The sequence below is a fragment of the Pisolithus orientalis genome (assembly GCF_024613125.1).
Source record: "Pisolithus orientalis strain OTSU chromosome Unknown F5J12scaffold_64, whole genome shotgun sequence".
NCBI classification, from domain to species: domain Eukaryota; kingdom Fungi; phylum Basidiomycota; class Agaricomycetes; order Boletales; family Pisolithaceae; genus Pisolithus; species Pisolithus orientalis.
In genome coordinates, this window is record NW_026260845.1 from 21,921 (window position 1) to 48,926 (window position 27,006).

At 47.2% G+C, this 27,006-nt stretch overlaps 10 protein-coding genes across 10 annotated transcripts; 4 read left to right on the top strand and 6 right to left on the bottom strand.

The window, feature by feature from the left end:
• Nucleotides 1-404: 404 nt before the first annotated feature.
• F5J12DRAFT_786696 (uncharacterized protein) lies at nucleotides 405-1,990 on the bottom strand (the record flags this gene model as incomplete). The annotated part of the gene is made up of 7 exons (XM_051743499.1): nucleotides 405-512; nucleotides 567-782; nucleotides 844-1,254; nucleotides 1,284-1,503; nucleotides 1,702-1,817; nucleotides 1,889-1,901; nucleotides 1,923-1,990. The coding sequence occupies 7 exons, from the start codon at nucleotides 1,988-1,990 to the stop codon at nucleotides 405-407; spliced, it is 1,152 nt and encodes a 383-aa protein (XP_051594961.1).
• A 1,448-nt stretch (nucleotides 1,991-3,438) lies between these two features.
• On the top strand, nucleotides 3,439-4,716 carry F5J12DRAFT_907657 (uncharacterized protein; the record flags this gene model as incomplete). Its single annotated transcript, XM_051748962.1, has 6 exons — nucleotides 3,439-3,680; nucleotides 3,729-3,945; nucleotides 3,999-4,299; nucleotides 4,371-4,461; nucleotides 4,521-4,617; nucleotides 4,639-4,716. The coding sequence occupies 6 exons, from the start codon at nucleotides 3,439-3,441 to the stop codon at nucleotides 4,714-4,716; spliced, it is 1,026 nt and encodes a 341-aa protein (XP_051594962.1).
• Nucleotides 4,717-5,706: 990 nt separating this feature from the next.
• On the top strand, nucleotides 5,707-5,919 carry F5J12DRAFT_700323 (uncharacterized protein; the record flags this gene model as incomplete). Its single annotated transcript, XM_051740494.1, has 1 exon — nucleotides 5,707-5,919. A coding segment is annotated over one exon (213 nt), but the record flags the coding sequence as incomplete, so codon positions are not given.
• A 2,728-nt stretch (nucleotides 5,920-8,647) lies between these two features.
• Nucleotides 8,648-10,095, bottom strand: F5J12DRAFT_968956 (uncharacterized protein; the record flags this gene model as incomplete). The annotated part of the gene is made up of 6 exons (XM_051750047.1): nucleotides 8,648-8,815; nucleotides 8,965-9,082; nucleotides 9,133-9,260; nucleotides 9,306-9,722; nucleotides 9,772-9,969; nucleotides 10,018-10,095. Coding segments are annotated over 6 exons (1,107 nt in total), but the record flags the coding sequence as incomplete, so codon positions are not given.
• Nucleotides 10,096-11,705: 1,610 nt separating this feature from the next.
• Nucleotides 11,706-14,348, top strand: F5J12DRAFT_929996 (uncharacterized protein; the record flags this gene model as incomplete). The annotated part of the gene is made up of 10 exons (XM_051749519.1): nucleotides 11,706-11,759; nucleotides 11,960-12,040; nucleotides 12,096-12,143; nucleotides 12,203-12,316; nucleotides 12,372-12,474; nucleotides 12,910-13,072; nucleotides 13,238-13,307; nucleotides 13,498-13,554; nucleotides 13,850-13,856; nucleotides 14,098-14,348. 10 exons carry the CDS (start codon nucleotides 11,706-11,708, stop codon nucleotides 14,346-14,348), a joined length of 948 nt encoding a protein of 315 aa, XP_051594965.1.
• Nucleotides 14,349-14,656: 308 nt separating this feature from the next.
• On the bottom strand, nucleotides 14,657-19,233 carry F5J12DRAFT_915856 (uncharacterized protein; the record flags this gene model as incomplete). The annotated part of the gene is made up of 14 exons (XM_051749170.1): nucleotides 14,657-15,532; nucleotides 15,582-16,551; nucleotides 16,604-16,701; nucleotides 16,751-16,895; nucleotides 16,947-17,061; nucleotides 17,117-17,148; nucleotides 17,210-17,371; nucleotides 17,422-17,541; nucleotides 17,570-17,707; nucleotides 17,759-17,908; nucleotides 17,966-18,154; nucleotides 18,258-18,401; nucleotides 18,477-19,159; nucleotides 19,224-19,233. The coding sequence occupies 14 exons, from the start codon at nucleotides 19,231-19,233 to the stop codon at nucleotides 15,051-15,053; spliced, it is 3,438 nt and encodes a 1,145-aa protein (XP_051594966.1). The 3' UTR covers nucleotides 14,657-15,050.
• Nucleotides 19,234-20,041: 808 nt separating this feature from the next.
• On the bottom strand, nucleotides 20,042-20,540 carry F5J12DRAFT_897979 (uncharacterized protein; the record flags this gene model as incomplete). Its single annotated transcript, XM_051748075.1, has 2 exons — nucleotides 20,042-20,083; nucleotides 20,142-20,540. The coding sequence occupies 2 exons, from the start codon at nucleotides 20,538-20,540 to the stop codon at nucleotides 20,042-20,044; spliced, it is 441 nt and encodes a 146-aa protein (XP_051594967.1).
• A 73-nt stretch (nucleotides 20,541-20,613) lies between these two features.
• Nucleotides 20,614-21,480, top strand: F5J12DRAFT_897980 (uncharacterized protein; the record flags this gene model as incomplete). Its single annotated transcript, XM_051748076.1, has 3 exons — nucleotides 20,614-20,981; nucleotides 21,041-21,051; nucleotides 21,110-21,480. The coding sequence occupies 3 exons, from the start codon at nucleotides 20,614-20,616 to the stop codon at nucleotides 21,478-21,480; spliced, it is 750 nt and encodes a 249-aa protein (XP_051594968.1).
• A 1,947-nt stretch (nucleotides 21,481-23,427) lies between these two features.
• F5J12DRAFT_864520 (Phophatidylserine decarboxylase-domain-containing protein) lies at nucleotides 23,428-25,014 on the bottom strand (the record flags this gene model as incomplete). The annotated part of the gene is made up of 6 exons (XM_051747008.1): nucleotides 24,982-25,014; nucleotides 24,803-24,927; nucleotides 24,678-24,777; nucleotides 24,552-24,655; nucleotides 24,020-24,502; nucleotides 23,428-23,943 (listed from the first exon to the last, which is right to left on the bottom strand). Exons 2-6 carry the CDS (start codon nucleotides 24,917-24,919, stop codon nucleotides 23,428-23,430), a joined length of 1,320 nt encoding a protein of 439 aa, XP_051594969.1. The 5' UTR covers nucleotides 24,920-24,927; nucleotides 24,982-25,014.
• Nucleotides 25,015-25,868: 854 nt separating this feature from the next.
• On the bottom strand, nucleotides 25,869-26,745 carry F5J12DRAFT_864530 (uncharacterized protein). Its single transcript, XM_051747009.1, has 3 exons — nucleotides 26,189-26,745; nucleotides 26,004-26,134; nucleotides 25,869-25,940 (listed from the first exon to the last, which is right to left on the bottom strand). The coding sequence occupies exon 1, from the start codon at nucleotides 26,479-26,481 to the stop codon at nucleotides 26,245-26,247; it is 237 nt and encodes a 78-aa protein (XP_051594970.1). The 5' UTR covers nucleotides 26,482-26,745; the 3' UTR covers nucleotides 25,869-25,940; nucleotides 26,004-26,134; nucleotides 26,189-26,244.
• Between the last annotated feature and the right edge of the window lie 261 nt (nucleotides 26,746-27,006).

Here is a 27,006-nt window from a genome sequence, read left to right on the forward strand (position 1 = left end):
AGCTCTAACTCTTCGTCATCTGCCCTGTTCTCCAGAAGTCAAATGCACTCAGCAAGAGCCTCACACATAGTCATATCACCTGGGTTTGCAACCAGTGGAGTTTCTTTGACTGGGGGAACTTCGGACAGGTCCTGCACACTGACACCAGGTGCAGGTGGATTGTCGAATAATCTGGTCAGTCTACCAAAGAGTCTACCATCGCCAAGGTCTCCCAGATTGTCCATAGGTGGTGGAGTTGGCTCAGGGTGAGGTTGAGGTGCAGGGGTTGCTGATGGAAGGAAAAGAGGTGGTCAAGGTGTGGGAGGGGGAGGCATGTTTGAGGTTGAAGGGGGACTAGCACAAGATGTTGGGTGCCTGGGAGTCAGTTCAGAGTTTTGCCTAGGGGGTGGTTTGCAAGCAGGGATTCAAAGTTTCAGCCCAGTTGTTGCTGGAGTTTTGGTTGTCACTGTCACTGACTTGGTCCATTTGTGTGACAGCCCAGTAGCTGTCTCTCCACTACCAGCATTCTTGCACTGTGTTACGGTTCAGTGCCCTTGTTCTTCATGTCACAATCAGCTTGTACTCACCTTCCTACCCACTCTGAGTGACCAGCTGCACTTCTGTTTAGCCTGCCTGCATTGCTCACATGACTCCCCAGGTAGCCCTTTGCACTCTGCATCTACATTTGCACACTCCCTGCATGGAAGGTTGGCTTCAGGTGCCAGAGCACCAGTTTTTGATGGGTCTGGGTTAGGTGGGCAGTCACCTTCATCATTCTCCAGCTTGTCAACTTTGTCTGTGGCCTGCAGAGTTTTTCTGAACATTGGCCATTGCACTTGGAGTCTCCTGGAGGGTAGGGTGTACCTTTTCCTTACACTTCCCCTTGCCTGTACTATCTGTCTGTTGCCTCCCTTGTCCTCCAGTCCCCCTTGAAGACTCCCCTGCTCCAGTGTCACTGGGCACACAGCCTTGACCTTCACCAATTGCCATTGCTGCCTGTCTGTGCATGTGCATAGAAGGATCTCTTGTCAACCTCTCTGCCTTGAGCTGTGCCCTCAACTCTACCCTCTCCTGGTAGTCTTTGAAGATGTCATCGATATGGATCCATCTCTGCTCCACTGGGCACTGGAGGTCAGTGATGGCAATTGCACCTGGGACTAGAAGGTTTTGGCACATCACAGATTCCTCAGTGTAGTCACACATGCACTCATCACAAACCTTTGGTACAGAAATTCCATTGTCATTGATGTATCTCCACCATGAGCAAATGCTGGCCTGTAGAACTCCATCAAAGTGCAACACACTACCATGGAAGGTTTATGCACCCATGTCTTGTCCCAGTCCTCTACCCACACATAGATGGTCTCCAAACTCTCCTCTGGCTGTGGTGCTGCCTTGATCAGGTCCCAGACATGCCCTAGAGCTGCAGTGAGCACCATGGTTGCCTGGTCCCTCATGCTGAACACAGGGGGTACATCATTGACAGAGTAAGCTTGCATGGTGATTGGCAAAGGAAGTGAGAATCTAAGAGTGGGATGGTGGGGTAACAAGGATAAATCTGACAATGAGACAGTTTCTGGGCAAGCTTTTTTCCACAGGGCTGTTGCTGACATGTTATCCATGTGCAGTGTTTTTGCTCACAAGGCATGTGGCTGAACATGAGCCATCTTTGTTTACATCACCTGCCAGATCTCCACCACCCTTCTGTCACAACTCGATGACCTCTGACCAAGGACAGTCAGCATTCGAAGACCCTGGGAGGTGTAGGGAGTGGTATACTCCCTGAGGCCAAAATAGGGATGCCAACACCAAAATTCCACTGTTACCAAAGTCAACCCCTATCAGAGTTCCACATCTGTCATCTTCAGAATTATTGCATCAGCCTTGTGTGCTGCCTTGCCCATCAAACCTTCAGAGCTCCCCTGTCCATCAATAACACACACCAGTCATTGTCCCAGAATTCCATGTCAACATCAACCTGACATACATCTATCTGGAACTCTGCAGTCATGTTGCCTCATCCTTCACCTCACCATGTAGCTGGGATATCATGCAGATCATCAGTAATAAACTCTGGTTACCCCTCTCATTCCTTTCCCATGAATCTTTCTCCACAATGCAAGAACCCCTTTGCATCTACAGCCTCTATCCTTCACATACACTACTCTATGGTACACAGTATGCTTTTTCTGTTGAAAGATACCTGTCTTTCCCTTTTGTTTCTCTCAGTTACTGCTTTTCAGTTTGTTTTCACATGATTCTGTAGTGTGTTGACATCTGTCATGTCTCCCTTTATTTTTTGGAATTTTTACTTCACCTGCCCCACATTATCCTGATTAGTACCTTACTCTCCATGTACTATATAATTCTGCCTCAGTGATGGAAAAATACCACCCATCTTTTGGAGTCACTATCCAAGTCATTCATGTGTCTAAGTGTTCAAAGTGTCTGCTGCATCCTCTGTGTCTACTGTGTCATCTGCATTTCTAGCATCAATCTGTGTCTACTGTGTCTTTTTTGTCCCCCACATATCTGTGTCTCATCTTTGTGTCTCATGAGTCACTTGGAATTACTTCCTCATGCCAAGATCATCACTCAGAATTTCATAAACAAGTCTATTTGGACTCAATTCATCTACAACACTGCGGAATTAAATTCCACACCCTACATTCAACTTCCTGATCAACTCTACCATCAAATTCTATGTCTCCTTCCTACTCAGCACCCTTTGGGTTGAGCCTAGGGATTACCCTACAGCTTTCCCCCTAATCACATGCTACCTGGAGGTAGTGTCCCACACCATCAGGTCCATGCATCTATATCTGAGCAGGTTCAAACACCACCAGAGCAGCAGGCCACAGGTGATGGGAATATTTGGTATCTCAATGAAATTGGTGATGCAATTGCAAAGGTAATGGATTCCTGTTGATGAATGTCTAATCACTGACAATCATAGGACATAGCCAACCCTGTTTCTCAGGGTGGCATGATGTTCTATCCAGAGGATCTAGGAACTCAGTCCCATCAAGTTTAGCATGGTGACAAGATGGTTTTGGAGGTTTCAGACAACCTTCTGACAGCAAATGTTCAATCTTGTAGGATGATGTACTATGTTAATGAACTTGTAAAATGTACTGGTGGTTCTTGGTTCTTGCCAAAGAGGTGGGTTACCTCTGGTGGTGAAATGGTTGCAATAGGACATCCAGTCAATGATACACTGGTATGTCAATTATACTCTTGTTGCTCATGCCTTAAACTTACATTTCCTAGCATGGTTTTATTGTGAAAGAGGAGACGTTGACACAGTTGCCAGTTTCATCATTTGTGGAAAATTACCCATCTATTGTAGAGAAGAACTCCAGTGTTTCCCCTGCTTTTGCTTGTAAGTTGAATACTCCTGATATTTAGGAACATGTAATGCTGTATGGTCTAGCATGTTCTCAGTCCTATGCAAAGCAAATGCCACATCCCCTCCGTGAGATTGCTGGTGATTGTCTGGTGTATTCTGTTCCCATTATTGTCTTCATTGATGATGTCTCTGGCAACAAATTGAAACAATGGAACAAACACTTCTCATGCTACATGTCAAATGGTGCTCTGTCTCATGAGAAACTGAATCAAGATTTCCATGTGCAGTTTGTGGCAACATCACTGAATGTGACTCCACTAGAGATCATGCAGGGAGTTCACAAGGCTATTGAGTATGTGCTTCTTATCTCCATGACTGTTGCTCATGTTCTGGTTTCTAGAAAAGCATTTGATGAGCCTGTTGCAAGCTGGGACTGCCAATTGAAGGAAGAAGTATTGTTACAACCTTTTGCACTTTTCTTTGCAGGTGATAATACTATGCAAGTGGATCTTAGCAGTTCTGCTGGCTTAAATTCCAATTATTTTTGTCAAACATGCAAAGTTGGCAGAACACACAAACACAAGCACTCTGAAATTGGGTTTTCACAAATTTTGCAGGTTGGTTAACACCACATGCCACATTTTTTGCACTCATATATAGCTTCATTTAGGAAGGTGTCTTGTGGAATAGCAATGTGACTGCTGAACATGTCTTTCAGCAACTTATGATGGCACTTGAACCAAACATAGCCAGTGCCCTCAATGATGCAGTAACAGGGAGTGGCATCAAGGATATGATTGCCCAGCCAATCATCAAACACCTTGTCAAACTTGGCCAGCAGCTTTGGAAAGGATCAGTGGATAGATTGCCTCTTTCCCCCAGTGATGCCCTTACCAACTTAACAGAGGAACTGAAGAAGATCCACACATCATCTGGTGGTGCTGTGATGAATCCTCTGTTAAATATGCCAGGTATGGACCATGTTTCTTGGCATGATAGTATCAGGTTTCATGCTGCAACATATGTGTTGACATTCACAAAGATACACTGACAGAAATACTACACATAATTCTTCTCAGCATCATGAAGTATTATTGGGCTCAAACAGTCTGGTACCTTGAGAAAGAGAAAAAGTCACCCTATTTCAAATTCATCTTGGTTCTGTGGCTATAGCTGGACTGAACATTCCTAGCATACAGTCAGAGTATATGTGTCACTACAAAGGTGCCCTGAGTGGCAAACACTTTAAGACTCTTGTGCAGGTCATGTCATTTCTCATTTTTGATCTGGTTCCTCATGACCTCCTTTAGGCATGGCTTGTTGCCAGAAGGCTTATGGTACTTGCTTGGCAAACTGATATTGAGGATCTTGATGCTTACACAGTATGAGGATTTTTGTAGACTAAAAGCATTGATAGTGACAACATGCTGCCTCAGAACGAGCTGTCATTGTGTATTCAAGATTTTCTTCACATGACATGCAAGTGCAGCCAAAGCATCCTTATTTCAAAGCCAAAATTCCACTTTCTTGTCCACTTGCCAATGTACATCTGGCACTTTGGCCCAGCAGTGCTCTTTTCAACAGAGCATTATGAATCATTTAATGGTGTTTTCCATTTCAGTTCAATTTATAGTAATCACCTTGCACCCAGCCATGACATTGCCCAATCATTTACAAGTATGGACTCTGTCAAACATGTTGTAACTGGGGGCTTTTGGTCAGATGGGCAGACTGGCCAATGGCTGCAGGCAAGCCCCAAAGTCCTTAATCACATTCTGAGTCAGCCATGTCTTGCTGCCCTTGTGGGTCTTCCAACAGAAACCTCAAAGTGCCCTGGCATGTTTGTCTTTCTTCATTTAGACAAACACTGATGAGACCTGTAGGAACCACCATACCATACAGTCGTGCCAATCACATTATGTGCAGTTGCAGTATTCAGCCACTACAGTGGACAGAAACCCTTTCTGGGACTGTTGGTCACCCCACCATCAGTGCAGCATGTAATTTCACCTGTTGTGCTGCCATTGTTGCATTTTCAGGTGATCTAATCAAGGTTGGTCAGCATGCAACCTGAATCAGTGAGTTTCCAGCTCTTAATTGGTATATATCACTTTACATGACAGTGGTAGGGACCTTTTTCACCCCCAGCGTTTGGGTGCATTTGTGAGGTAGTCAATGCCACACCAGAACAGGAGGTGGCTGGTGATATGTCACCCATAGTATATGTTGCAGTTCAATTGTTTGAACTCAATTCATTCAAACATAAGATACTTGACCTGCCAACATTAACCAAAACAGACACCTTTGTGGTCCTGCCTCCAGTGGTGAGTAGTATCACAATGTCCTATTTATTATCCTTGAATAATGAAACCTTTTGGGACATAATTTGTTCTGTGAACCTCCAACATGATTGTTTTCAGGGGAAATGTCAGGCCACAGGTCAAGAGGTGGTCAGACAAGAACAGAAACTCACAGGGAAAAAGTGCAGTGTCATGGCCCATGTGGATGAAAATCATTTCATTGTGAATACTCATGCTCTCCACAATGCGAAGTACATTCATAAGGCCCTTCCTCCCAGACTCTTACCCTCAATTCTTTATCCAGATGATGATGTTAAAAGACAGGTGCAACAGGAGGCTGTGGCAGAAATCCAATGCACAAAGGGTGTACAGACAGAAGCCACCAAGGAACTCATTATCTCTGCAATCAAGGCACATGCAAGGGATCCATCAGATGGTTCTGTAATGCATTCTGAGACTATGGTAATGTTGACAACAATAATAGAGCAACTTCAAGATGATGGGGATTTTGTTGAAACATTACAAGGCCTTTTTGGTGATGCATCTGTGCCAGAAAAAAATACTCCACCTGAACTTGTGCCACATCAAATCCAAGAGGCCACTCCTGCTGTGACATCCACAAGTACACTGTTGTGCAACATCCCAGCAGGACCACAGAAAGCCAAGGGCAAAAAAACAGGTGGTTCAAGCTTCACCTGAGTCAATGTGAGTTTTGCCATTGTGAGACATTTGTGACTGATATTTCACCAGTGAAAATGCAACAAATGATGTGCTGAAATATTTCTGCAAGATGAACAATCTCACCATTGGAGGAAAGAAGGTTGAACTTATTGGTTGACTTCAAGCACACCTTCAGAGGTACAGACTTGATGTGGAACCAGTCAAAAGCACTAACATGTTGGATTAGCCAAGGCAAGCCACTCCCCACAGCACATGAGATCCAGCAAATTCAAGACACTGTGCAGGCACAAAATGTGTTATCAAAAACATCAGTGAAATGAAAGTGGGCTGAAAATGATGCTGAAGATGGCAACAGTGGTGTTCCAGCATGAAAGAAAAAAAATACTGTGGATGATTTGACATGGCAGTCAAACCACTTGGATCTTCATACAATCATATTTTCCAATATATGATTCTTTATTTTGTAGAGAGCAATTAATGACATTGTGGAGAGGAAAGTGTGACTTGGCCACCAAAACTTTGTCAGAGTGCCCACAACACTGTCATTCAAATTCTGGAATTGTCAACACTCCCCTGTGCAACCACAGGCAACCATGCCAAGCATCATGGACAAAATCAATGACCATCTCTGGCTGGAAAGGGAATGCCAAGAACAAGCAACCAACCTGCATTCATCCCCATTGTGATAACATGAGCAACATACTACAGACTCACCAAGCAATGGGGAAGTCCTCAACACATCAACCTCCCATGGATCACAACAGTTATTGATGCCATGTCACAGGTGTGAGTGATCATGCTCGATGGAATTCCTCTCAGTCAGCTCAACACTTGGGCATTGCAACCAGGAACTGCTTGAACTTGATGAATGGTCCACCCCAACAAAATCAAAATGTCAACTTAGAGACTTCACACAGGAAGTTTGCACTGATCTTGGGGTACCTGTTGAGCAATGTAACATGATCATTGAGCATAGCAAGGTTAGCACACAGTGATATGACCCAAAAAGCAAGGCAACAGCAAACTAACCTATCATAGCTCCCAATGCAGAAGACACTGATAACAGTGATGGCCATGATGGTGAGAAATGAGACCACATGACAGGAACTAGCTGTGCATGATTATATCTCATCTCTGGCATTCAAAGTCAGTACATATGAAATAATATCTGAGTCAAACTAACCAGCACCAACAGGAAAACGTCTCTGGAAAGTTGAAGGTTATGCTGCTCAATCCTAGAATATCTAACTACAAAGATGGGGTTCTTGAGCAAGCCCTTGTCAGTATCAGAACTTGATCTGGGAAGTATGAACTTACTGATACACTTCACAGTGGCACATCCAACTCAATCCCAAGATTTACAAGATCCCCCTTGATGTTCAGCCAGCCATATCTTCTCGTCTCTTTGCCACAGAGGTCAGCACAGTGTTGATATACCACAGAAACCAGATTATAAAAAGGTTAGCACATGGTGAATCTATAAAAGGCATATCTGATCTGATCTGGTCTATTATTAGTTGACCATCCACTGGAAAAACAAGAAAGATATTTACACAGTACTGAGTGATATTGCCCCCCGTGGCATGGAGATCACAGATGAGATGTGGGGACACATTGCATGGTTGGTGAGTATTTTGGTGCTCCATATCATCACAAACTCTGACCACATACCTAGCAAATCCATCTTGCAGATTTCAATGGGTCTGATTTCTGTCAGTTTGTTGATGAACAACTTGCCAATATTCATACATGCCACAAGCACCTGGGTGAAGCAGAAATGAAAATTGAAATCAGTCAGTAAGCCTCATTATAACTCCTGATTTTGTGATTATGGGATTAACCCCCTGCACTGTGGGAAGCAAACACACTGAATATCAGTGCCAGTGGTACTGATTTTGCTCAAATCAGTACCACTGGCACTGATCTAGTGGGCACTTCTTTTCAGCGTCATCTTTGCAGGACTGATTTTCAGTGTGCATTTTTTGGAGCACTAAATTTCAGTTGCTGGCACTGATTCCCAGTACCACATATTTTGCAACACTGAAAACCAGTGCCCCAAGTTTGTTGGCACTGACTTTCAGTACTCGAAGTTTACTGGCACTGATATTTAGTACATGACATTGTCACCTTGTTTACTCACACCAAGTTGTCAAACCAATAAAGTGAGATTGCATGCAGATGCAGTATTACATTACTTTGGAAGTATCAAGCATATAAATGACAGACAAATGCACGAAATCACAGTGGCACTGCAGTGCAAACAGTGTATTTGAGCCACCCAGATGTAGGGTCACCATGGAGCACATTGTATTCAACTGGTAGAGGCTGAGTACGCACTTCAAAGGCACACTTGCAGCACGTGGACACTTGAGTCTTTGGGTGATAACCACTCGGTGGATGAGGGTCCAGCTTCAATCGTGCCCATGGATGGATGGCACCACATTTCAGGCACCCCATGGATAGAGATGTGCCCCATGGGCGCTGATGGCTGTGGTACCATGAGTACCTGTATATGGTGAGGAGAGGGGCAGCAGTGAGTGGGGCAGGGCTAAGTAACCATGGCGCCCTTGGCAATCCTAGGCCTGAAAGATGAAAGAGCATCACATCAGTGTGCATCCAAAGTTCGAGTGAGACATCGAGTAGGTCATGGATAACATTCTCCAGAGCATGTCCTTCAATCAAGACTTCGACGCCATACAACATGATGAAAATTTTGACAACCACATTGAGGAAATCCTTGGCAGTGAATGCGACCATATACTCTGGCCAGAGTCTTGGCAACAGTTAGTAAGGTTCTTTATAGATCAATCATTAATAACTGACTGTGCAATAGATTGCTTCAATGCCACTAATGATTGTTCAAAGGAAACCACAGGGCCACAAGTCAACATAAACAGTGTAGAACCATAGACCATGTTTTGCAGGGGAGAAGTGAACAGGCATTTCATGAACTGAAATGGATGAGAGAGATTAACCTCCTCATGTCAGTCATGTACCTCGCCAACCTCCATTGCAACATCCTCACCACTCTCGCCCTTCCCTGCAAACAGGTCACTGTGGGTGACTTCGCTATGAACAGTAACAAATATGATCTTGCGCTTGAAGGCGTATGTGCCCAACTTTTCACCCAGTTTTTTGATCCTCATACTCCACTGACTAAACTTTCGATCCATACCAAAATTGAAGATTATTTTTTGATACAGAAGGGAGTTGCTTGTGTGATATTCCTCAATGGTTGTGTTGAGGAGTGATGGCAACAAACCTTGAATTTCCACTCCTGTGTAGACAAGCTCAAGAATAAGGGTGGACTCAGCACACACTTGAGACTTAGATGCCCTTTCACAAATCCCCGAGATGATGACTGGCTTATCCAACATGGGAATTCTCTTCCCAAGTACTGTGTGTGTGAATGGCTTGGACCCACGTCAGCTCTATTCAGATTGTGAATGATGAATAACTCACAAAGTATGGATGTAGCTCTTTGCACTTCGCACCACCCTCTTCGAGTTTGTGGCAACCAGGACACTGGAAGTCTATGTCCTCGGCATGGGCCTTGTCTGTGAGCCACTGCGCTAATCCTAAGCAGGGGTCGTACATGATGTGAGGGCAGGAATAGCACTCGAATAAGTATTTAGCTCCATTGTGGCAAAGGTAGCAATACTACTTATCGTGTTAGTGGTGATAGGAGGATGGACCTATAGTACATACCTGGTTATGCCACTCCTCAGCCAGAGGGGACTGTCCCTGAGAGGATGGAACAGATGTCAATGAACTCAGTGTTGAAGCCTTTTGAGGTGGACTGCACAGATGCATGTCAGATGGGGGTGGCACGAGCAGTGCAAATGATTTGCACTCGTGGCACAATACTGGATGTGGTTTTCTTGGCATTCTGCCTTGTTCTGGCCATGGATAGTTCCTTAACGAAATGTTGACATGTGACATGCTAACTTGCAACAAGAAAATTGTTGTTGATGTGAAAACAGGTCTACACAACGTAACTGACCACAGTACGTCACACATGTTCAAATCTTGGCAGCTTCTAATACTAACTCTGCAGGATCATTGAAACTGCTGGCCGACATCTGTCACCTGTTTCACTGAACCTTACTTGTGATACCATTGGCCAACATCTGTCACCCATATCATGGAGTGAGTGTTCATGATTTCTCAGCTCATTGAAACAGTTGGCCTACATCTGTTGCCCATTTCTGTGAGCTGGTGCTCATGCACTGAAACCTCTTCAACCTGCTCATGAAACTGTTGGCTGACATCTGTCGCCCATTTCGCTGAGCCTGGATACAAGTCATTTGCTTTCTCACCAAAGTGACAAGCTCCTTGTCGAGAAAGTCATTCAGAGGGTAAGGGAGTGCATTCTAAGTGCATATGGCCACTAATAACCAAGATTCACATCATTAGGCCCAAGCAGAATCAGAAATCCTCATGCGGTGTGAGGGAGGCTGGGGTGCATGTGCTTTAATTGCCCAGGTATTGAAAAACTGGTCAACATCTGAACAAAGGCAAAAACAGAATGCCAAGGCAAGGGTTAGCAGTTACTTTTATCTATATTTTGATCTTGAGTTGATTCTCTGGTACATTTAGAGGAAGAGAGAAGAGTCTAATGACGAAGATGAGGAGGAAGTGGGCACAGATGATGCTGGTGCTAACAGGCGCATTAAACATACTTTGGGTACACAGAAAAAGGTAGGCATGTGTGTTCTACTATCATGAACTCACTCCATGTCATTCAGAGAAAGAGGGACAAGTCTGAGTCTGAGTCTGAGGAAGTGGACACAGACGATGCCAGCAATAACAGGCACATCAAATGTACTTTGGGTACACATAAAAAGGTAGGCATGCACGTTCTACTATTATGAACTCACTTTGTGTCACTTAGAGAAAGAGGTCCAAGTCCAAGTCTGAGTCTGATTCCGAGTCTGAGTCCGAGGAAATGGACACAGGCAATGCTGGCAATAACAGGCACATCAAACATACTTCAGATACACAGAAAAAGGTAGGCAAATGTGCATTCTACTATCACAAACTAACTACATGTCACTTAGAGAAAGAGAGACAACTCCCAGTCCGAATCCAAGGAAATGTATGCAGACAATGCTGGTGCCAGTAACAGGCACAGCAAACATGCTCCAGGTACACAGAGAAAGGTAGGTGAACAAACATCTACTATCTCAAGCTCACTCTGTGTCATTTAGATGGAGAGGGATGAAGACAATGATGAAGATGACAATGATGAAGATGAAGATGAGAGGAGTGTCTACCCAAAACACATGGAAGCCAGACAGAAAATGGTGAGGAAGTAAGCTGCATGTGATTGTAACTGCTGCCTGAACATTTTTCAGAGAAAGTCAATTGTTAGCGATGATGACATCCAGCCCAACATGCATGCCAAGGGTGATAAGGGTCACCAATGCCTGGGTGGTACTCAGAAGCATGTGAGCAAGTATATTGAGCTGTAGTCACGAGCTGATGTTCATGATGCGCTGCATGGTTCAGAGAAAGAGAAATGAGCTGGTGGATGAATCAATTGATGACCAGCAATCATGCATACTATGAGCAGCAAATGGCATGCTGGGAATGGAATGACAGGTATGGTCTGGAAAGTCATTCACTCTGTGCATTCACACTCTTTCAGGAATCTATCACTCCAAGACCACTCGCATCAGTACAGGAGCAAGCTGATGAAGCAGAGGTGCCAGCAGCCTCTGAATGTCATGTATGTGTGCCTTCAAAACTTCGCATTCTGTTTTTGTGCTCTCATACTCACACAGGATGGGTCACAGAAGAAGAAAAGGGACGACATGTCCCTTGGACTACAAGTGAGTTGTAGATGTACTTATCGTGTATGCCAGCCAGCATTCTCATGTAGTTCATGCAGGACTTGACTGATGAGGAGGACAATGCAGAAACACAGTCATCTGTGATCACACAAGACGACTTCCCACCACGAATGTCTGGGCATATATTGCAAGGACAAGGTCCCATCCAGAATGTCTCAAGATCTTTTTGCAGCATTACAAAGATACATTTCCATGACCCAAAAACAGCATGGGCATAACTTCGAGACAGTCCAGTTAGGAGCTCAGATCTGCACCATGATCAAAAGGGAGCATAGGAAATATGAACAACTCAAGATTGCAGTGAAAAAAGGTTGGCCCATTAGCACGATTAACTTCAAGCAGATTCCAGGGCATATCATCAAGTGGCAAGACCAGCTAGATCCAGATTCTTCATAACAGGAGCCTCCACAAGCAGCAGCATGTCTGGAAGTGTTTCAAGGCGGACTTGGTTGAAGATGGGTGGACATTGGAAAAGCTAGCTCACATGCAGAACTCAGCACTGTGTTCCAGGATTGGCGATTCTGGACCACTCACATGCTGGATAGTACATTCCCTAACATGCAACTCACTTCTTCAACTGTGTGGAAACTGATGTAAACACTGAGCAGTTATGGCAACAAGGGAGCTGCAATCATCGAGCACACCCTCATTGCCCTGTTCCTGGCATCAAGCAGAGTTGACTGCAGCAATATGGCCTCTACCACTTGCACACAGTTCATGACATACTTTATGGTGCCCTGCGTAGCGACCTTGCTGATCACAGATGATTACAGTCCCACAACAGTTGTCAAGGCACACAAGATCATGGTTGCAAGTAGCAATGCTGGTTCCCTCATCCACCCTGCAAATGATGATGATACAGAGTTGGAGGAGATATTTCATAGAAACATTGTCACCTTTCGACTAAAGTGACTGGAGCTCCTGACACGTAAAGCGACAAGTGATACCCAGGGATGCTGCTCAGGCTCTGCTGGAACTCCAAGGGCAAATGCAGAAGGCATCTCCTACTCCATCATCCTGTGTAGGCTGTGCCTTGACTGACACCATTCACCTTAGCCATGACCTTGCCTCAGAGTTAAATTACTTGTGACAGACAATGATTCCAATCAAGCTGCCAACAAGTTACATTCAGAGCAGGCAAAGGTTAACTGTTCACTACACACTTTATCCCACTAACATTGTGCCTTACTGACACTACTAACCTTACAGACCACAACATGGTCATGCTGAAGCAGCAAGTCCCAATCAACAGTGCCACCAGTGGCCACTGCATGTGTACTACCTTCGATGCTTCCAATGTGTTATACTGATATAGATATCACCACTTACACAGGTCCAGCAGCATGCCCCAAATGCAAGCATAGGTCAAACTGCCAGACTTGTCACATCAGTGAGTATAAGGCAATTCAGTTGTCATACCCCCATCACCTGTCCTTTCTGCACTTCGTGACTCATGTGTGGTCAAATGTACAGGAACACATGCTAAGGCAAATCACACTACTCGATCAAAGACTCGGTGAGGCCAACCATGACAGAACATTCATAACTAGGCTGCACCTTGTCAATCCACTCTCATTTCCTTTTAGCTAACTTAATGTCGATGTGCTGTCTAATCAATGTTAATTTTGCAAGTGAAACAGTACTTTTGTGACTGATGATAAGTGTGCCTCTTGACTGAAAATCAGTGCCATTGTGAGTGAAAATCAGTGCCTTCTTCAATGGAAATTTCCAGAAAATAAGTGCCTAACATGACTGGAAATCAGTACCATTTTGACACTGAAAAAACATGTCAATGACACTGATGCATGGCACTGGTTATTAGTAGCAAAAATGAAATATCAGTGCCACAATTTGGCACTGATTTTCATTGTGTGGAACTGATATGCGGTGCTTTTGGGACTATTATACAGTACATGCGGCACTTGTTTTTCAGGTGCATTTACTTCCCTCGGTGCTGCCGAAAGTATCTTCGAGGAGTGCCTGAAAGAACACAAGAAACTCCGTCCTCCAGAGAAAACTAAACGTGGCGCATCAACACAATCAATGCCTACATGGCAAAGGGAAATGACCCGGGCCATCCAAGAAATGGAACAATTTTCTGATGCGGAGGCTGCTGATGAAAACGATGGCACTGCCATTGGGGGTGAAGATGAAATTGGTGACGACACAGTGGAGGAGTACTGATTTACATTATTACTACCATGCTCAGTGGCTCATTCAGGTTTTCTCTGCCATTGATGATGGCTTTTCGTCCAGTACTTTCTGTTCTCGCAATGGGAGTCAGCATACATCCATACATCTACTCACTGACTCAATTATTCAGTCGTACCTAGAACCTATTTACATCCTGCATAATAAGCAATCATTGTTCACATTTTCACGAGGCCTGTCCATAATTCTCGGGGTTGATCCGAAGTTGCATTGAGCTGCCAGCGACCGAGTCCAATTTCGCACGAACACAGGATGGTAACTTCCTAGACAGAATTTTTTCCCTTCAGTGTACATTAAACCTAAGTTTATTACAGACTGGTCTATGTTGAAACTATGTTGACAGTATGGAATTTTAACCTATGGTCTCCTACACTACGTACACGTGGATATTGTAACGTTGACTACACACTAGTTTGTTGACCTCAATCCAACATCGCAACAATGGTGTTCCAATATTTTCTCACACAGGTCTGTGTCGACCCTTTGCCGAAGCGGCGGTGTAGATGGTCGGAACTAATATGTTATTTCCAACACTCAGGCTCCCCGAGGCTCTATCTCCGTCTCCATGTAGCGAGCAAACCAACGAGGACAGCACGAGAAATACAAACAGAAAGAAATGACCAATAAAAGAGGAAGACAGACACTTTAAAAGCCAGTAGTGAACCCGAACATACGTCAAAGAATTTCCAGCACTTTTGCCTGAATGTACTTGGAGGACGGGATGTTGGTTCCGAGTCCCGGGACAACAATCTCGTTCTCGGCTGCGACTCTCTTGTACGTTCCATTCGACTGCTGCACAGGAAGCAACGCATTAAAAGGCTGTCCAATGCGAGTAATCATTTGTAGTGCCCGGGTATAGTCATCAACCTGAGGCATGGGAACAGCATGTAACGGTGAAGGCGGCGCAACCCCATCCAATCCAGCGCCGCGATCCGAACCCGGGTCAGAGTTGATATCAGACTCCGGGTCATCTTCCCAGGTAACCCCACTACTTGGACCCCGGATATGATCAATCCACGGATGCACGAAGACCAATTTCTGTGGCTCGTGCAGCGGGAGATCATCTGCAGTCGTAAACTCCACGTTTCCAAGCGAAGGATACCCTGGCACGGCATAGCTTCTCATTACCTGTGCGTAGCCGCTGTATACTAAGTCTTCTGACAGAGAAGGTGATGCATGGAAGATGTGGACGTCGGGTCGCAAAACGGGCGGGAGGAAGGAAGGTGATTTGATGATAGATTTTCAGGGCTTCTTGCTGGGGCAACTTGCCACGCAATTCCGTGATGCACGTTTCCATTTCTCCCCCTTCGAGTGACGGGGATTTGTAAGGAGTTTGGCTGTAGACGGAAATGGAAGCCGGAAGACAACTGTTGTATGACGACGATTTCCCTGACCACGCAAGAACGGTGACCTCGCCGGTGCGAGCCACAATCTCCTCCAGTAGATGACCAAGAGCGTCTGATCTCTCTCCGCAGTGAGGCCTGATATCGGACTCGAATATGCCGATGAGAGAGTACGCGACGTCTTCCTCGACCGTCGCATTGCGCATCGAAGCGAGACAAAGTTTTTCGCGTACCCCAAGATCGCCTGGGGAGAACGAAACAATTGTTCCGCGGGAAACCTTGATAGCGTCTGCAAGCTCTTGCATGATCTCCGAGGATTCCTTATGGTTGGCGCTAGTATTGCCAAGGTATGGTTTCCATTCGGAATCATAGAAAAAGATCACTTTCGGCGAGAGAAGCTCTTGCAAAGTCCATGCTCGTGTCATCCATCGACTGCGCGCAAGGTCTCCAGGCTTGGATGGATGTGGTATGTGGGCAAGGAATACGAGCGTGGCTGCTGAATCTGCATACCACTTGTACATAGATGTAAGAGATTGATTAAGGACGGAGCTTGTGAACTTGTCGATGCAACACGTATCCGACCATGCCCAATTGTAACCAAGCCTGCGCGTCTCCTTGCAGAAATTGCACAACTTCTCATTCAGGGGCGTCTTCGGAAGGTTCCAAACGGATTTGGATTCAACTTTATTGACGTCCTGGAACGACGGCTCGTTCCCCTGCCATACGTGCGAGAACATGACGTATCCAAAAAAACTGGAGACCACTCGTAGGATCCGCTCGTTGTCCATTTCTGTCGTCATGGATGAAACAAGCTCTTTGAACGACGGATCAGCCTTGGAGATACCCATTCGCTCAGGAACATTCGCATAGGCAACCGGACGTGACATCGATGACGACGAGTGGGCAATTCATAAGGATCTCGCCAGTGACGGTATCAATGGCCGCAATAGTCTCGGATGGAGAAATGTAGTTCTTGCGCAGCTCTATGAAATCGTCATTCATGGGTGTTGGATTCACACAGGAGGTACCTACCTCTGATGGTTGCGTCATGGGACTGTTCGATCACTTGCAACATTGACCTGAAAGCATCGATAGCTTCGTCATACCGTTTCGCTCCATGAAGCGCCACGTGCTTGGCCTCGTAGCCCCAAGGGCTGGAGGGGTCCACTTTTACTGCCTATATGGCTATTCTAGGAAACTGGCTCATAAAAAAGGATATCATGCATACCTCGTTCGCATCCTGCAGTGCATCCTCCCATAACCCTTGTGCCGCTCGAGCTCTGCTCCGCTTGATAAACAAACCTACAGGACTCGAAGGACTGAGGGACAATGCAGTAGAGTACCTGCGTTGTTGCGCTGTCATGTTTCGCAGATCCAAAGACTTCATCACCAACATACTCAAGTGTTGCAGTGCACTTTTTGGTGAAGTCCTGATGGTGAACATGAACGTGGACGTCAACAAGACTAACGGCTACAAGACGTACCTGAAACCCAGTCTGCAGTTGCCTTGTTCGCCTGGATTTCCTTGCCTGATGACTTGATGATATTGAGGAGAATCTCTACGGCTTCAGCTGTATGTTCTTCAGCATAGAGGTTTTCACATAAGCGTTGCTGGGTAGCAAGGTTCAGTCCATTGAAACTCCACCCAAATATCTTCGTGGAGGGTTAGGTTGGTCAATAGGTAGTAACAGCAGAAAACCTACGAGGGAGATCGTCACTAACAGAGGACATTCTTTGTCCTTGGGAGCTAAGATCTTCGCACGCTCGATCAATGGTATGGCACGCCTGTAGTTTCCTCCCTTCATGTACATAACTCCAAGGACCTGCGGAATGTATCAGCGGCGATACTACAAGTGTGCATCGCAAAGCACTTGCCTGGGTGAAAAGGTAGGTTGCGTCGTTATCGTCGTCCTTGTTTGCTCTCGTCACAAGGTGTTCTACGCGTGTAATCGCCTCGTCCTGATATCCTGATTCAAACACAAGGATAAACTGATTGGAACATGGATGAATTGCAGAAACGATATAGATCACCTCACGCACCTTCAGTAGTAAGAGAAATCTGTTGTCGCGAAGCTCACAATCATAGAAGGCAAGGGCAAATGTGCACAGTGCGCCCTCTCGGTCACCCTGACCAAGTAGAGCAATCGCCATGGCGACGTAGCCGATAGATGATGGCTGAACCTGGAGTGACTTGAGGTGCACGTAAGTGAGTGTGCACAGGTAAAAGTGAACCTAAGGCAGACTGACTTCCTCGGCATCCTCTATCGCAGATGCCAAATGTTTCAAACGTGCTCTTATAAGAGCACGGTTTGCTAGCACGTAGTGTCTAGGAATCGAGGAGCTCGTGACCTCCTCTGAGAGCAGAGTTTCGGTTTTCGCCGGGTCGTCCTGTATCCATGACTCAAGGGTCTCATTACTCACTCTTACGAGCGGAAGCTAAGAAGTGCGGAGTTGGCGCCGGATTAAAGCATTACGCAGAGCACAAGAATAGCGTGATGGGTGTTAGCTATGTGAACTTCATGAGCGGATGTACACTTACACCATGGTCAACATACTTAAAGGAAAGGACATCTCCGAGAATGTGGATTGTGATGTTCCTACCATTTCCACATGCGAGATACCCTCCACTTGGTGAGAGAGCAACACATTTGACCTGTGAAGTGTGTGAGATAATACTACCGATCTGCTTGTGGGACACGCAATCCCATAGTGAAACCGATGAGCCTGCGGAGCACGCAATAAATCTGCCGTTCGATACTATAGATACCCCAGATTGGTTTTCATGGATCGACCATTCTGAAGACGACAGCTTGGATAGGTCGAGACAGGTGATTTTACCTATGCTCGCAATGAACAGTCGCTGACCATCGGACGACCAGGCCAACGGGGTGACCGGCCATGCACCAGTTGAGCCCTGTCCGTCTGAATCGAACAAGATGTTGCCGTTGTGAGTGCCGTAGACACAGAAACCGTAACAGTGCGAGGCGATAGCCAACCGACTGCCATCTGGGGAGAACTTGAGACCAATGGTCCCACCGTGCGGGCGAAGGGGACGAAGGAGTCGTTCACCGGAAGTTATGCTGAACATCCGGGCGTCGTAGTGCCCCGCAGAGGCAAATTTAGTACAGTCGCTCGGGTTATCGACCCCCATTACCATGTGCCCGTGTTCTGTGAGCTCGCGCACTTTTGCATGAGTGGGCGCATTCCAGACGATTGCCTTCCCTCCGCGGTCTCCAGACACCATCCACCGGCCATCCTGGGAAACGACGATGGACTCGATAAGGCCACCCGCTTCCATGGTTGGACCCTGTTGTTGTCCATCTTCAATCTTCCATCGCCGAATTTCACCGTTGGCGTATCCTCCTATGACCTGATTTTCGTCCGCAAAGGTGACTGCATGTGCATCACTCTCAGGAGATACGATTTCAATCCGTCTCGCATCTTAAGTAGCCACCCCAGCGAACTGTCAGTAGGGCTGCCAGTCTCTCTGGCTGCTGGTACGCACCCATCGTCATCGCTGGCAAGCCCGCCAACACAACTTATCCTGGAGTTTAGAGGGGAAACGAACAATAGCTACTCGCAGCACCCGATATATAGTTTACACGTTCCTCAAGCTATCCGGCCAAATAGTTGCATCGTGTTCTTCAAGATCAGGATATCGATGGAGATCTGGCAATGCAGGTCTTAGTAATGATTCGAATTCCGCAGATTTCGTCTGCACAGATCAACGCATTGGGCAAGGGTTGACGGGTGCGAGATGTACATAAATATTGGCACATGAAGTATCTACAATCATCCAATCCTAGAAAGTTATTCAGTGCATGCGCCAATTCCCCACTCTGCCTTTGGCACATCAGAGAGCTCGACAGCCAACTGCGATGCTACCTGCATGACGGAGATAACAGGAACTTGGGACGGTTGATTGCGGTACTATAAATGGCCACGACTGAACAGTACCTGACTCACAGTCAGAAAATTCTGTAAAGTGATCCTATGGGACAGTCAACGTACGGGGAAGGGCAACTGACATGTCTTGAAGGAAGTTGGGAAGTTCCAGCAAGTCGTTGTCATATTTGGGAGGTACGCCTGGCGACACGAAAGACAATTGTTGAAACGCTCACGTCTCTCGAGCCTGTATGTGTATGTAAATTAACCTGCCGAGGGAAGACCTACTCTCGCATGAGTATTTGAGAGGTGAAGACTATCGCGAACCGAGACAATTAGCCTCAACATAAGCTTGAATATTGTTAGTATACAAATATCACGTCAACTGTTAAATAACTTGGACAGTCGACCATGATGCATATCCAATCAGTCCACCTTCTATCCAAGGAGACCCCTGACATATTTTAGAAGGTCTCTTCCCTACAAAAGAAAACTCATCAGACGAAATCAACCATCGATATCCAAAAATCCCACTTACCTCTTTACTCTTCACACCGGCTACCATCGCCTCCACGCCTTCCAACTCCTCGTCTCGCCATCTCTCGGTACCCTCGCTGCTACCAGAGACGAACCGCGACATCCGCTGTCGCTGACTTAATCCGTGCCGCTGAACAACAGTCAATACGGCCCGCCAACCCTCTACCAAACCATCGCCATTACCAGGGAGGTTGGATGTACCGGACGTCGTCGCGGAAGGAAGCGATGGTACAGCTGTTGATCGGACGACATACGGACAGTACGAGCGGTGCTCTTTTACGACATCGAAAGCTCTTCGAGATCGCGAGCCCGATGTCCTCGCTGCTGATGCGAACGCCGACAGGGATTTTCCGTTCGTCGATGACAAAGGCGCATGCTGCTGTTCCTGTTCCTCACCCATTGAACTCTCGTCGGCGAGCTCTACGGTTGCAAAGCTCCACAACCCCACGCGTCTCTGGCACAGCGGGCAATGTATGAGTGACATATCCTTTGCTGATGTGGACAACGTTGATAGTCCCATTGCAGATGCACTACTGGGAACCCCATTGTTCGCATGGAGTGGGCGAACCGGGGATGCACTGAGTTGTAATCTAGAGGCGCTCCTACCTATACGGGGCGATGCAGACGGGGGTGGCATCGGCGCAGGCGTGGACCCCCGGTCCGTGAACGAACGCGAGACAGAACTTGCACGCGAAAGCGCGGGTGTGGACACAGAGGCCACGAACGACCCTGAACGAGACATCGACAAGGACGACATTGGTCGGCGATCGAGAGGAGGTGAAGGCGCGGGCTATACTCTCTCAACAACATCCTCGCCAAGGATGAGCTTGTTGATACCTTCGTCGGCGGGACCCTTCTCCAGGCTATACTTGATGCTAAAGACTACCACCGCTGGCTCAGTCCCGTGAATGGTACTGTCGTAAAGACACGCCTAATTTCTGGCGCGACGGCATCGTGACTCGCCATCAGTCCCGCATCCAACCTATTACGCGGCTCGCTTGGACGATGACGATAAGGATCTGGACGTCATCTCCCGCTCGCAAGATTTCGTCTCCAACGTCTCCACACGTGCTTTGATCTTCATCCAAGCTGAGGAGCCCGTCGGCTTGATGTGCTTCGTGGGTGTTGGCTTGGGCGAGGTGTCGACCTGCAACGTGATCGTCGAGCAGGGCCAGAAGCTCTGCAAAGGAACCGAGCTTGGCCAGTTCCACTTCGGAGGATCTACTCACTGCCTCATTTTCCGCCGTGGCTTGACTGTGAAGCCACTTGATCAAGACGGCGAAGATTTGGTAGGATCGAAGGTGCGAGTTGGCAAAGACATCCTCACCGTAACAAAGTAGAATTGAGTTGATAGCTTTGCTCGCATGTTGATGTAAACCTTACGAACAGTGTCATTTCTCGTGTGTACGATAGCAAAGTTGAATTGGTGTGTTGACGTCTTTGTATACGATGTAACATATCAGGCTTTACGAAGGCGGTGTCATCTTTATGCAAACATTTGATCGCTTGGTTCAGTTTAAGGTGCCAGCAGCGTGTCAATGGGGGCTAAAAACCCTGGGTCAGAGCAGCTCGACACTCCTTATCTTTCGGTCTGATTTACCCTTAGCTGTGTTCGCTGATCCCGCAGGGAGAGGTCGGCAAACATGTACTAGCCTGAGGGGTTTTCCCCTTACCTAGCTCAGGCTCGAAGACTGTATCCGGGTCATATGGGTACAAGAGTCATCGGGTTAGGTTTGCGACGGCAGGTATGTTTTAACTCTCGGTATTTGGTGGCTTGGAGGGGGGAGTATATGCTCTCCCTTTGCTATTAGTTGGAACGGACATAACTAAGTTACGTTGAATCCCTTTGGATCGAACTAACTCGTGTTCTTCTATCGCTACGTTTGATCGCGTTTTCCTTACCTTGGCAAGCTTCGCCCGAAGTGCCCTCCTGACGTCCCTGAAGAAGCTGAACGTCGACTATGTAGGTTCGTACCTTAGGTTTCTCAGCCGCGCTACTAATCGACTGCCAGCTGGTCGACGACAAAAAGGTGACATCCAGTGATTGAATAGCACCGTCGAGTTCGCTCTACATATATAAAGCCCAAGTCGTGTCAGAAAACGAGACCAACCAACAAATATCGTCACAACTGCTGACGTTGGTCGCTCAAATGGAAGATATCGAGGACAGTGAAGGCCGGCTGCCTCTGTCACCATGATTTCTTGGTCAGTTGACAGTTGTGCTGTAAGGGAAGCGTGAACCTACGTGAACTTCTGGAGGTTAGGCGTCATCAATTTTCCATAAACCCCGAATGACGGAAGTCGTTCTGTTCTCAACGCTGTTCCCTTACTCACAAAGGCACCAAGACAATACATAGTCATATCCCGGGTCATCATCGGGTGATGGTAGATGGCGACGACTCAAGTCTCATGCTCCCTCACAAGATGCGGGACACTCACCAGCCGCCGTGACGGATCCACTGCTAAGCAGAGTTTCATCACCCGGTGATCTCCCTACTGAAACAAACATCCGCTGGAGCTATCATAATTTAGCCGGAATTGGGTGTCCTGGAAAACGGAGGACCCGAGGGCCCTGACGGGGTTGGTGGCCGCTTGACGTGACAGCTAGAGAATGTGGATATCATCATAGTTTGGAGGAACGCCTTGACAGATGATAGCAAGGAAGATAACTACTGGGGTGCACGTGATGCGAGGTTTACATATGGGCAGTTGGCGGAGGGCGAACGCGCAGAGGATGTTGACAACAGATGTCACGACGTCGGCGGGTCGTCCGCTTGATGTGGTCGCCGTAGGCGATGATTGAGTGGGTCTTCGTCTTCCTCTAAGCCTTCGGTATTCTGTTTGTTCGAGTTCGAGTTCAAGTTGAGATGTGCACATGTTCCGTTTGTGCCACGCGTCGAACAAACATGTCAGGATACAGTCTTCGAACCCTAGTTAGGGGACAAAGAAAATATATTCGCCGATTCGCACTTTCAATCCTACCAATGGTGTCGTCCTCGCCCCAAGTGAGGACCAGTGACACAGGTAAGCCCAAAGCGGAAGATGAGGCAGCGGGTAGATCCTCGAAAATGGAACTGGCCCAACCCGTCTCCTTTCAATTCCAGCCCCCGCGTTGTTGGCACCTTACTTAGACGGAACCAAGTGAAACGCTGAAACATGGCATTCTCGCCGTAAGCCTAAAAATGTTACATCATATACAAACACGTCAAGGACACCAATTCAACTTTGCCATCGTACAACACGAGAAATGACACTATTCGTAAGGATTACATCAACATGCGAGGGAATCAATTCTGCTTTGTCACAGTGAGGATGTCTTTGCCGACCCGCACCTTCGATCCCTCCAAATCTTTGCCGTCTTGATCAATCTTCGTCACGGTCAGGCTAGGTTGGAAGATGAGACAGTGGGTAGATCCTCCAAAGTGGAACTGGCCCAGCTCATCTCCCTTCTTGAGCTCCTGACCCTCCTTGACGACAACGTTATAGGTCGACACCTCGCCCAAGCCAACACCCACGAAGCACATCAAGCCAACGGGCTCCTCAGCTTGGATGAAGATCAAAGCACGTGTGGAGACGTTCGAGACGAAGTCTTGCGAGCGGGAAATGACGTCCAGATCCGTATTGTCATCATCCAAGCAAGCGGCGTAGTAGGTAGGCGGTGGGTTAGGATGCGTCGCGCCAGAAATGAGGCGTGTCTTCACGACAGTACCGTTTACAGGACTGCGCCAGCCGTGGTAGTCGAGAGATCCAAGCATAGCCTGGATAAGAGTCCCGCCGACTGAATGTGTCAATAAGATCGTCCTCTGCGAGCATGTGGTTGAGGGAGTAAGGGGTATTTTTGATCCAGAATTTGTCTGTCTTCCTGAGGTTGTAGTAAACCTGGTGAACGGTAGACGAGCATGCAGAGTTGATGATCGCTGGGTTGTCAGGATAAACTACGGCACGATGGACGGCTCTCAACTCCCTGACGAAGAGCTCGTCATAAGACTTGAAACCATAGTGAGGATCGCTGGTGTCGCAAATGTAAAAGTTCTCGAACGTATCCTGACCGGGAGTGCCACCGGCACTTTGGACCATGGCATTGAGCGCTGCGGTACTGAGCCAACCGCCTTCTCCATCGTGGATGACGTTGGTGGACGCCGTCGACGTGAGGTACTCGTGCCATTTCGTGAACACCCTGCAGAATCTCTCATTGACTCCGGGGTGGGTGAACGCGTTATAGCCCGCGGGAGTGTTGCAGAAACGCGAAATGATACCGTAATAGGGAACAGCCGCCACCATAGCGCTCACACCCTCACCAAAACTGGGTGCTGTCGTCAGGTTCGTGTCGATCATCTCCATCAAGTCCACATAGTCTTCGATCTGGACTGAAATGAGCGGAGTAATAATCACAAAGACCGAAATTATATACCTTTTCCTGGTCTTCGTTCTGAGGCGGGGGAGCTTGCTCGAACATTTCGTTGAACGCAGCATAGACCACACCCTCCTTCTCAATGTAATCTTGGAATTCCTGTACTATGGGGTCCAATGCGCGGACAGTATAAACTTGCTCCTCGGCCGACGGTGATGCGATAGTGGCACCGTAAGCGCCTTACGTCGAGCTCAATGTTGGTTTTGCTTATCGCCGTCTCCAGGTTCTCTCCTTACCTCCGCGAAACGCACGCGGGTCTTAGGATTACGGCCATGGATAACGCGACTGCGCACGAGCAAGTCGCTCACGAATGTTTCAACGGCCGCTGGGTCCTTGGGGAGCCATCTGCAGACGGTAGTTCTGGACATGGTTAATGCTGATTACAGTCAGTATGAAGGTGTGGTGGTACTAAGAGGTGAAAGGGACCCACGAGTATAACAATTGTGATGGGGAACAGGTGTTGTAGAGACAAAAGCCTGAGGAACGAACGAAAAACCTGAGCCCTTTTATCCGTTCCAGCCAGCCATAGCATATCGGGCAGGTCGTCTTGCAGCAGTAATACGATTGGGGCCTTGGCTTCTTGTCACTAGGCGTGTCAGTTGACCCCCGGGCAAACACGATTGCACCCCGCGGCTATGTAGAATGATGCGTACATAATCGAGAGAAAGAATGGTAGAAAATGGGGGGAAAAGGCTTCCGAATGGAAGGTCTGACCGACCTGGAACGCCGAAACGTAACTTCCCCGCAGATCGCGAAGAACCTACACTCACGACTAGACCACCCACTAAACTGGTACTGTGACACATGACTGATAATCAGATAGACAATCCTGAACCAGATGGCAGCAGTGCAGGCGTCCCTAGAAAACATGGAAGAACTTACGCTTCGAATCCAAGCTGGTTCTGGAAGGATCCCAAAGTGTGGCTAACTGCTGTTCGCTCCAACCGTGGTTTATGCCAAGGGGAATAGGTCATCATATCTTCAATCACAAATGAAGAGATACTTGCCAATCAAGAAATTGACCTGCCAGTAGGCGAGGATGTATCCTGGAAGAGTGTCCCCATTTGACTTAGTTTTGTCGTAAACCTCACCTTCGTCTGGTCAGAGACTCTGCCTCATGGGTATTGAAAAACTCATAGCGTAATTCGACGCTTTTGCAGATAAGTTGTGAAAGCGTACATGGTTCACAGCACTAGATTCATTCAAATCACGCACGTGCCTACCTTGAATGCTCCGAATTCGGCTACACCATCATGTTGGTTACCCAAAGCACCATAAGGGCGTTGAATTTTTTCCGTAGATGGGCAAGGCCACAGAATCAGCACCACCCTCGACAATATCGGCGGCACAACGTTATCGTTTGGATCGTCCGGAGAGTTTCGCCGCACCCTGTGATCAATAGTAGGTTTAGTACTTCGGTGCACACTTATGTGACAAGAAGGAACAGCTTTCTTTTTGCAGTCAAGTCCGATGTAATCTCTTGTGAGCCACCTTACTAAGTCACTGGTCACGATGTTAAAGGAGCGGAGCGTTCCGCAAGCAGACTCCTACTTCCTCATGTCCATCACGCCAACATCGAGGCGCTGATTACAGTCAGTATGAAGATGTGGCGGCAATAAGAGGTGAAAGGGACCCACGACTATGACTATTGCAATAGAGAACAGATGTTGTAGAGACGAAAACCTGAGCCCTTTCATCTGATCCAGCCAGCCACAGCATATCGGGCAGGCCATTCTGAAGTAGTAATACGATTGGAGCTTTGGTTTCTTGTCACAAGAAGCGCTAGTTGACCCCGGGCGAACATGACTGCGCCTCGGCTACGTAGAATGATGCGTAGCCGAAAGTGAGAATGGTTAGTAGCAAGTGCGAGAGCCAGCCCCCGAATGGATAGTCTGATCGACCCGGAACGTCGAAAGGGAATGCTCCACATATCACGAAGATCCTACACTCACGGCTATTACACCGCAATGACAGATAATCAGATAGATAATTATGACCCAGGCGGCATCGCAGGTATCCTTAGAAAACACGGCAAAGCTTACGCTTCGAGTCCAAGCTGGTTCTGGAGGAACCGTACCCACCAGAGTGCGGCTAACTGCTGTTCGCTCCAGCCACGATTAGTTCCAAGGGGAAAGATCATCATCTTCAGAAGAGATACTTGCAAGTTGTGGGGCCGCACATGGTTTCCAACAGGATGTGCCCAAATTAGGCCTGGGCACGGACAGGGGCTAAATAAGTGAAGACCCACAGGTAAAAATAGCTAGCCCCCCATGATGCATGTCAGATACGGTGGCCACCCCACACGGTATCACAAGAGCACCCTCTGGTGTATTATCCAAGCGTTTTCTCTAATAGGAATGTCAGTCAATGCTTTTGAGCTTCTGCTGAATGTTCCTCTTGAGTCCTACAACGCCACTAGACAATAATACCCAACGTTCCTCCTAGGTGTTGTTGA

Bases quoted from the DNA above. Each gene is read 5' to 3' on its own strand.
- F5J12DRAFT_864530 (XM_051747009.1), bottom strand. From the start codon at position 26,481: ATGTGGAGCATTCCCTTTCGACGTTCCGGGTCGATCAGACTATCCATT.